The sequence below is a fragment of the Priapulus caudatus genome, unplaced genomic scaffold (genome assembly GCF_000485595.1).
Source record: "Priapulus caudatus unplaced genomic scaffold, Priapulus_caudatus-5.0.1 Scaffold388, whole genome shotgun sequence".
NCBI lineage: Eukaryota > Metazoa > Priapulida > Priapulimorpha > Priapulimorphida > Priapulidae > Priapulus > Priapulus caudatus.
The window spans coordinates 207,719-217,903 of NW_014577449.1; the positions used below are offsets into that span (position 1 = coordinate 207,719).

Here is a 10,185-nt window from a genome sequence, read left to right on the forward strand (position 1 = left end):
GCGCTCTCTTCTCTCTCGTCTCTTCTCTCTCTCTCTCTCTCACGCTCCTTTCTCTTCCTCTCTCTCTCTCTCTCTTCTCTCTCTCCTCCCTTCTTTCTTCTCTAACTTTCTTCTTTTCTTTTCTCTCCCGCTCCCTCTCTCTTCTTCTTTTTCTTTTTTTTTTGGGGGGGCATTTTTTTTTTTTTCTCATCTCTCTCTGCTCCTCTCTCTCTCTCTGTCGTTCTTCTCTCTTTCTCTCTTCTATTCTCTCTCCCGCTCTCTCGCTCTCGTTTTCTCTCTCTGTGTTTTTCTCGCTTTCTCGCTCCTTTCGTAACTCTCTTTTCCTTCTTTCGCTCTCCCCCTCTCTCTCTCTCCCTTCTCTCCCTGTGCATAGTTGTGAATGGGCAGTTACAGGTGAAATTGTGGATTTCACCGATTCTCTAACAGCGATTTTTTCTTATATTGTGTAAGTTAATCTTATACGTGGCAATGCGGTTCATATACCCAGGCTACATGCTAAATCAGTAAATAGACATACTCCGGTACTTGTCAAACGTTCCGCGGCTGTGAGGCAACAACGACTTTATCCGGTTTCACGGAATTCGAAACTATCCCTTATAACAAGATTTTTGCCATTTTTATTACGTATACACTATACAGGGGTTTTTATTTAAACGTTGTGCACAGAAACGGTATGTTTAATAATCGCGCTCCAAAATCGACTGCCAATCGGGATCTATAGAACGAAATCAGATACTAGTCAATTTGTACCTACGTTTTACCTTGCGACCGCTATCAAGGCTTATTGTCTCGTATCCGTTGTTATGACAGTTATATTCTGACATATGGAAAGCCATTAGGCCTTTCGTCCACTCGATTGGGGACGTCAACAAGAAATAAAGACCCGACACCCTACTCTTACAAGTAGCAGAAAATGCAGATTATTAAATAGATCCGTGGTCAGTACAGGCTTTTCTTCACCATGATAGGCTAATCGAACAGAATCAACAATTCCCATCACTCGAGTTTGTCGAAATTTGTCCTTATAATTCCTTAACTATCGAGTTGTAAATAATAAGTTAAACCCTATTAGTTTTCTCCCGGATAAATCCCGTGTCTGCCGATGATCCGATAAACCTTTTCACAGCTGACCTATCATTATTCACAACGCGTATGGATTGTTTTGCGCCTGTTGCATTATATCAGCCACGGTCAGCGGGAATTACACGCCCATCTTGTCGATCATGAAGTTCTGTGACTGGTGTGTGATGGGTGTGTGTGGTGTGGTTGTGTATGTGTGATGTGTTCGTGGTGCGTGTGAGTTGTGGTGACGTGCTGTGTGTGTGTGCTTGTGTGTGTGCGGGTGTGGTGTGCGTGTGGGTGTTGTGTGTGTGTGTGCGGGTGTGGAGTCGTGTTGTGCGTGTGCGTGTGCCGCTCGGCTGTGTGTGTGCGTGTGGGGTGCGTAGTTGCGTGTGCGTGTGTCCCCACGGTGCGCGTGCGTGCGTCCCTCGCGTGGCGTACAGTGGCGTGCGTGCGTGCGGGTGTGTGTGTGTGTGTGTTTGGTCCCTTGTGGTGTGTGTGTGTGTGCGTGGCGTAGTGCGTGTGCGTGCGCTGTCGTGTTAAACCTCCGTGTGCCTCCCGGCCTGCCTGTGTGCCCCTGTCCGTGTGTGTTTGCTCTCCCTCCCCCCCCCCCCCCCCGGTGTGTGTGCCCCCCTGTGCTGGCCACCCCCGTGCCGTCCCCCCCCCCCCCCCCCCGTCTGCCGTTGTCGGTCGCCGCTCGGTGCCGTCGTGCGCCCCCGCAAATCCCGCGCTGCCCTCGCTCGCTCGCCGTGCGCCCCGCGCGTGCCGTCGTGCGTAGCCCCCGCCCCCCACTACCCCCCCCCCCCCCTGTACCGTGCCGCCGCGCTCCGTGCGTGCGTGCCCGCGCGTGCGTGCGTGCCGTGTGTGTGCGTGCGTGCTGTTCGTATGTGTGTGCTGTCGTCGTCGCCCGCCCACCCCCCCCGCCCCTCCTCCCCTCCTCTCCGGCCTCCACGCGTCTATGTCTCTCATCATCCCCCACTTACCAAGAACTCGCACAAACTTCAATATATCTAAACTCTTCCGGCAACTCTTCGGCGTAGGCCTAATACCGCTTCCTTATTACCTGCCGAAGATCTCCATACCGCTCTATACTACTTATTATTCGCTTATTATACTCCTCCTTATCTATATGAACGTAATCACTAATAACACACACAACCACACTACACGCACACACACACCACACACACACCACACACACACACTACAGCACACAACACACACACACACAGCACACACACACACACACACACTTTCTCCTCGCTCAAATGGCCTACATCCTCCTCGTTACGTAAAAAGCAGGACTAATAATGACAATTTGTCATTTATTAGCTTCTTGTAATAGCGGGTCTATAAATGAACTGCTACGCCTTATTTGGTTGCAACACGCAAGCCCGAGCCATTTCGGACGAGCAAAGCTAGCGTTACCATATGTATTAAGCTTTCTTGTTCCCCTGTATCGCTCGTTTCCGAATCGTATGAAATCTGAATAGTAGGAATATGCGAGCGACGCTGACAAGTCAGCACGAGGTTAACATCGAGTCGTAGTTGGCCAATCAAAACAAACGCCGCACGACGCAGATTTATAATTTTGTGCAAAGGAATTTCTGTGCACGCGACGTCTTATAGGCGCTGTACGTGCTAGCTTGTGCGTCATCCGGGTATTAGGCAGACCACTCGCCTTGCAACTTATATAAGCGCGCGCGAGTGCATCTGCCGAGCGTGAGTGCTGCGGGTGCGTGGGCGTGCGTGGCGTGTGTGTGATTGTGTGTGTGTGTGGGTGGTAGTGTGTGTGTGTTGTGTGCGCTAGGTCCTGTAAATGCAGTACGTTGATCATTGCAGTCACCCGCAACTTACAAGAATTCGCTCAAATTAATATATAAACTCTTCGGAATCTCGCGTAGGGCCTCAATACGCTAGCTAATTAACTTCGAAGCATCTCATTACCGCTTATACTACTTATTATTCGCTTATTATACTCCTCCTTATCTATATTTGAACGTAATCACAATAACACACACACACACCACACACACACACACACACACACACACACACACACACACACACACACATTCCTCGCTCAAGATTGATTCCTTCCTCTTCTAATTAGCAGGAATTTGTCATTATTAGCTTCTGGAATAGCGTGGCGTATACAATGGAATGCTACGCCTTTAATTTGGCAACACCGGCAAGCCGAGCCATTTGGCACGAGCAAGCTACCGATTACCATTTTATTAAGCTTTCTTTTTCCCTGTAATCGGCTTCGTTTGATCGATCGATGAATCTGAGTAGGAGGGATATTAGCTGAGCGAGGAGCGGTCAGCACGAGGTTATAATCGGGCGTAGCGTTGGCCGAAATCCAACAAAAGCAGCAAGACGAGATTCTAATATTGTGCAAAGGAATTTCTGTGCACGCGACTCTTATAGCGCCTGTATAGCTTTGGTCATCGGGGCGGTATTAGCAGACCACTCGCCTTGCACTTATGAATAAGCGCGCGGCGACGTGCATGCGAGCGTGAGTGCGCGGGTGCGTGTGTCTATATTATGTCCGTATAAGCGCACGCGCGTGTGTTTGTGTGTATGTGTGTGTGTGTGTGTGTGGTGTGTGTGTGTGTGTTAGTGTGTGTGTGTGTGTGTGCCGTGTGTGTAGTGTGTTGTGTGTGTGTGTGGTTGTGTGTGGTGTGTGTGTGTGTGTGTGTATGCGAGCGGTGCGCTGCGAGCCGTGCGTGTGTCGCGTTGCCCCTCCACCCGTGTGTGTGTGATGTGTGCCTGTGTGCTGTGTGTGTGTCTGGTGCGTGTGTGTGTTGCGCTCTCTCTCTCCCCTCTCTCTCACTCTCTCTTGCTCTCCCCCTCTCGCTCTCTCGCTCTCTCTCTCGCTCTCTCTCTCTCTCCCTTTCTCCCTCTCCCCAACTCTTGCTCCCTCTCTCTCGCTCTCACGATTCGTGAATATTCTGCCTTGCTAATTAAGTAGCCTGACAGCTACGACACTCGAGTACGATTAGCCTCTAGAGGATGCGAGTTATTAAACAAACAAGTGCACTTGTTCGATGCTATAGCAGACGATTAGTGGTTGCGATGCTCGCAGCTTCAGTAGAATCACTTAAAGTAGATGAAGCCTCGAGCAATTGAAATTGGAATTGGGCGATAGTGATGCGTATAGGTAGCTATAACCATTCAAAGCGCTGTCTATACCTATGAGACGTAGAAATTGCATTCGTTTCTACGGTATTTTCACGTGCTGAAAATAGAATGCGTTAGATTCGGCGAGGAGTGCTTAGAGTTGGATTCAATAGGAGTTGCTTCGTTTCACGCTGGCGTGCGAAATCTTTCTTCGTCCTAGCTGCGGAGAACGAGGAACCGTGAATGCACGATCGTTAACGCTCTCCCCGTTTTCATACACGGCGCAGGCCGACTAAATGACTGAAACGACAATCGGATTGCGGTATAAATAGCAGTCATTAGTATCTCATCATCGCCCAGCTGCTGTTCCAGTTGAGGGGAAATTTTCTGAAACTCCCCCCCCCCTCCTCCCGCGCCCGGCTACCTAAAGTGATTAATTGAGCAAAACGTCACAATATTTATCAGCGAGAAAGAAACACGCATTCGTCCGAGAATCCGACTCGATTCCATTCGCGTTTCCCATCAGCACATACCACTTGACCGTTATCGATGGCTCGGCGTTGCAACATCTAGATAGTGCTTCTGATGCTCCCGCCGGAACAGCATGAAGTCGCATGAACGTATTCTGCAAGTGCCTTTGTTGCTACTTCACTCTGTTTGCATCAAGTCGTGTTTGTTTTCGCTGCCTCTCGTAGTTGCAGCTGCGACTGTGAACGCACGTATAGTCTTGTAGTGCCCCCTATGGACATGTCAGGTGTAGACGGATTCCGTACGGTACGTCTGCGATTCAGCGACACATGTGATTGTGACACTCCGTGATTGATGGTATATCGTAAGGGAGGAGAGATAAGAGTATATCATAAAGATATCGTATAAGTATAGAACATTCTCGTTATGCTTCCATTCAACCGATCGTCGCTTTCCGTAATGCTACGGGGGGCTGTAGTTATACGTGCCGTCAAATCACGTGCGCACACCAAAGATTTTTTTTTCCACACATTTGCAGTCGGTCATTATCTTGCCGTTGCTGCTGCTCATTTATCTTTTATGGATGTTAAATGTTTAATGAGTTTTATCCTAGCTACAGTGCAACACCAGTCGGCGTGTGTAGATCCGATGGAACTGGAACTCGCGAACAGAATTACACGGTATGAATGAGACGATCGTGTTTTATAAAAAGTCGCATCACAGCTACACGGCTTAACGAGCCTGCAAGGAAGCCTGCGTGCGATCACGCAAGGAAAAATTCAAACAGAATTTAGGAAGAGCTTCCCACAAAACGCACACGCACACACGCACACACACACTTACACACACACACACACACACACACACACACCACATACACGCTCACTGTGCTGCAGCGATCACACACATACATGTATTGAGAAGCATGATATTGCCGGTGCATCAGGAGTCAAACACTATCGTGTTTAGGCAGCGCATGGGAGGTAGTCGGGTCCGAGACTTTGTAGCTTTTTTAACTTGCGAACGGTACTGCAGCGGCGAAAGAAATACGGTAAGCGAGACCTGGACACCACGCGACACAGGTTCCCCAACCAATGCACGCACGGGCGTGAAGGATGCCAGTAGGGTCTCGCGCTGCACGAGCAACGCAAGCACACCGCGCACGTCATCAGCAGAGGGGGGACGCGCACTGCAAGCAGCACGCAACACACGCGTCACGCACGCAAACACACGCGCACCAATCACGACACACGCACTGCACGCGAGAGGCACTACGCCAAGCGCAATCACACGCACGCACGCACGCAAGGCACACGGCACACGCAATCATGATGTACGCACGCACCAACGCACGCACGCACTCGCAAGCATACATAGGTTACGGAAGGGAGATAAAAGTGAGAGCGACGAGAAGGAGAGAGAGCGCGAGAAGGATCAGAGAAAGAGAGAGAGAGAAAGAGAGAGACGAGTAGAGAGAGAAGAGTGAGAGAGAGAGAGAGGGGTGGCAGAGAGAAAGAGAGAAGGAGAGGAGAGGAGAGACGCAGAGAGAGAGTAGAGAGAGAGAGAAGAGAGAGAGAGAGAAGAGAGAGACAGAGAGTGAGAGAGAGAGAGGAGAGAGATAGAGAGAGAGAGAGAGAGAGAGAGAGAGAGAGAGAGAGCAAAAGACATTAGCGGTGCATCACAAATGTGGAGATGATCTCGTTACGAGGACATACAAATAACATATCATATAGGCATACCTACATGGTTATCGCAACATACAAAGAGAGAGAGAAAGAGAAAGGAGCGAGAGAGAAAAGAGAGAGAAGAGAGGAGAGAGAGAGAAGAGAGAGAGAGAGCGAAGAGAGAAAGAAAGAGAAGAGAGAGTAGAGAGAGAGAGAGACGAGACAGAACAGACAGACAGAGAGAGACAGAGAAAAAGAGAGAGAAGAGAAAAAGAGAGAGAGAGAGAGAGAAAGAGCGAGAGAGAGAAAGAAAGAAAGAGAGGAGAGAGACAGTAGAGACAGAGAGAGATGAGAGAGAGAGAGAGAGAGAGAAGAGAGAGAGAGAGGAGAGAGAGAGAGAAGAAGAGAGAGAGGAGGAGAGAGAGAGAGAGGAGTAGAGGAGAGAGAGAAGAGAGAGAGAGGAGAGAGAGAGAGAGAGAGAGAGAGAGAAGAAAGGCATTAGGCCTGCATACACAAATTTTTCTGCCGTCGCAAAAGACACCGCAGACGGCAGGGGCAACCGGCACAGCGCGTGAAATTACGTGACATTATTAAAATTGAATCTAGAATCTCAATCTAAACATAGAATTATCCGCACCGAGTGCCGCGAATTAGGAATGGCATGAGACGTTACATAATAACCCTATTAAGTGCCGCGATCGGAGTGGCAGGATCTACCGGACGAATCAACGTGTGTGCTGTGGTGTGTGGTGTTGTGTGTGTGTGTGTGTGTTTGTTGTGTGTCTGTTGTGCGTGTGCGTGTGCGTGTGCGTGTGCGTGTGTTTTGTGTGTGTGTTGGGTCGGTGTGGCGTGACGTGTGTGTGTGTGCGTAGTGTGTTTGGTGTGTCTATGTTGTGTGTGATGTGTGTGTCCGTGCGCTGCGTGGCGTGTGGCGTGCGGCGTGCGAGCTTCGTGCGTGCGCAGCACGTGTGTGTGTGGTGTGTGCGTGATGTGCGTGTGTGTATTGTGTGTGGGTCGCGCGCGCAGCTGTTGTGTATGTGTGCATGTGTGGTATCCCATCGTCACACTGCGTCACGCAAATAATGAGCGGAACTCTTGAGAAAGAGGAGTTAAGTTCGAAGAAATATTGGAAACCCTTGACACAAAATAACAAAACCGGTAATGGTAGGTGAATTTAGACGTCGTTTCGCGTCACCGGATCCAATAATTTAATCTCCAAATTACATCCAGGCTTTCGACTAAAGTGCGCAGCAGCACGATATGCAAAGTCGCTATTCCGTTCTCCGATATACGACTAAATATTGCTGATGAAAAGCGACGTGGAATGACGGACTAAAAAGTAAATAATTAACCAGGAACCGCGGGGCGCATGTGAAACCTGACTAAACGGCCAAACGTTCGAATTTATTTCTGAATACAACTTAGCGAAGTTTTGTCTAATCCACTAAGAAAAACCGCAATTTTTACAACGACGTATAGTATACAGGAAATTGAGAAAAGACGGAGAAAAGCGGGAGAAACAACGACTCCTTGCCTCTAAAAATACAACTTTACAATCTGCGTTTTCTACCGTCGTTCGGCGGAACGTAGATTAGGAATGTACCTTTATAAGTATGAATTTATGCAACGAGAAACTTATCTGGTAAGCCCTAACATGAGTTGTGTGTGTGGTTATGTGTGTGTGTGTGTGTGTTTGTGGTGGGTGTTGATGTGTGTGTGTGTGTGGTGTAGTGTGTGTGTGGTGTATGGCGTGGGTGTGTGTGTTGTGTGTAGCGTGTGTCGGAAGTGGTGTGCGTGTTGTGTGAGTTGTGTGTGTGTGTGTGAGTGTTGTGTGTGGTGTAGCGAATGCGTCGTGTGTGGACGTATGTGTATAGTGTGGTGTGGTTGGTGTGCGTGAGTGTCGTGTGGCTATGTGTGTGTTTTGTATAGGCGTGCTGTGTGTGTTGTCGTGTGTGAGTGTGTGAGTGTGTCGGTAGTGTGTGTGTCCGTATGTGTGTCGTGTGGTCGTGTGTGTGTGTGTGGTGTGTCGTGTGTGTGCGTGGTGTGTGTGTGCATGTGTGGGTGTACATTGTGTGTGGTGCATCGTATGTGTGTGTGTGTGTATTGTGCGCGCTTGGTGGTGTGGTAGTGTGTGTGTGTGTGTGTGCGTGCGTGGCTGTCGTTGTTTCTGGTGGTGTGTGTAGTGTGTAGTGGTGTGGTGTTGCATATTTGTGTGTGTGTTGTGTGTGCGTGCGTAGCGTGTCGTGGTTGCGGTAAATTGATATGTTGTGTGTGTGTGTGTGCTGTGTGGTGTGCGTATGTGTAAGTGTGCAGAGTGATGTTTTGTATTGCGCTGTGGGCGGTGTGGTGTTGTGTGTGTGTATGTTGTGATGTAGTGTGTGTGTGAGTGGTGTGTGTGTGTGCTCGTATGTGTCGTCGTTGTTGTGGGTGTAGTGGTGTGTGTGGTGGGTTGTGTCTTGGAATGGTGAGTGCGTGTGTGTGCTGTGGTGGTGTGTGCCATTCGTTGTGCATGGTATGTGTCGAGGTAAGGTTGTGAGTCTTCTGAAGCACGACGTGTCTTGGGCCTCTGAGACCGGTCTGCGAGACTCGTTTTTTCCTTGGTCTACAGGTGCTCTGGTCTCGGCCTCGGAGGTGCAATGGACTCCGGAATCAGACTCGTGACTCTGAGCCCGTGCCGTGACTCGAGGACTCACGGCATAATCGGGTCCAGACCGGGGCGTTCGAGGCCACCCACATACACGTAGGTAGTCGGCATAGATGCTGAGTTTGTGAACGCGGCCTTTAAATCGCAGGCGTGCGCTCTGAGTCACAAGTCATCATTTGCTATTCACAAGGGCCCCGGCAATAAATGAATGTACGCGTTATGCAGACCTCCACTTCCAATTTTTTCGTATTGTTAATATAAACTTTGTTCATCAAACTCAGGATTGGCTTGTTTATGATTTAACTCGATCGTCAGAATCCGCAAGGCAACTAATACAGTGTTGGTACGCGTCATTACAATACATTGGTATAGAGATCGACAAAATGATGACTTTTTACGGCGTGAGTCGTTATTGTTCCACTAAGTCGACTAGGCAATATGCTGGTCCGGTAGGTGGACGTAAGTATCAAATTATTTAAGCCATAAAGGTATACAAACCTAATGACACGAGGCGTCATTAAACGTAAGCAGATCACGTCATAGGTTATTTTAGTAACAGGCCAATGCAACAAGCGAAGAACACCAGTCCTGCTCTCACCAAGCCGCACACGGCCCGGCACGCGCAGTGGTCGCGCGCGTGACCCAAACACGAAGAGGAAAAGAAAATATGCGACGCGGCAGGATAGAAAGTATCAACATCTACAGAGGCCGACACTAGAGATTTTTAGTACCTTAATAGAAGGACATCAACACCTTGGAGTGATCGCATGGCCGACTCGTGATGAAAGGAACAACCAGACCGAACCCGCGCCGACAAATGTGAACTATGCGAAATATGAAGAAGCATGAAATCGACTGCGCTAACTGTTGCCCACACCAGAGACTACCAAGAAGGCGTCACGAGCTCTCACCATTCTTATCATACAAAATCTGGAGAAGGAGGCAGGATTGGCACATCCGCTACTCAACAAGGGGCGCTTGACCACGACTCAAGTGCCATGCATTCCTCCAGGTTTGTATAAATAACGAAAAAGTTTCGACAAAGAAGAAAAACACGGTTCACACGGTGCCTGTACAGCTCCCGATGCTGTCAGCATCAAGACGTATCCGACCCGTCTCAACCATGCTGGGGATCCACGCCACGCGAGAGCCGCGGACCCCAAATTGGACGAGCTCGCCAAAGGACCCTGCCTGCGAGTCTGCGAGAACTCCGGACACGCATCATAA

At 49.4% G+C, this 10,185-nt stretch overlaps 1 protein-coding gene across 1 annotated transcript in view; it reads left to right on the forward strand.

Moving 5' to 3' along the window:
- Positions 1-10,185, forward strand: part of LOC106809826 (nicotinate-nucleotide pyrophosphorylase [carboxylating]-like) — a 43,375-nt gene extending 33,190 nt beyond the window's left edge. The window contains exons 7-9 of the mRNA XM_014813046.1: positions 8,923-8,990; positions 9,839-9,970; positions 10,037-10,185. Coding sequence (XP_014668532.1) covers positions 8,923-8,990; positions 9,839-9,970; positions 10,037-10,185 — 349 coding nt within the window. The remainder of the gene's footprint in view (positions 1-8,922; positions 8,991-9,838; positions 9,971-10,036) is intronic.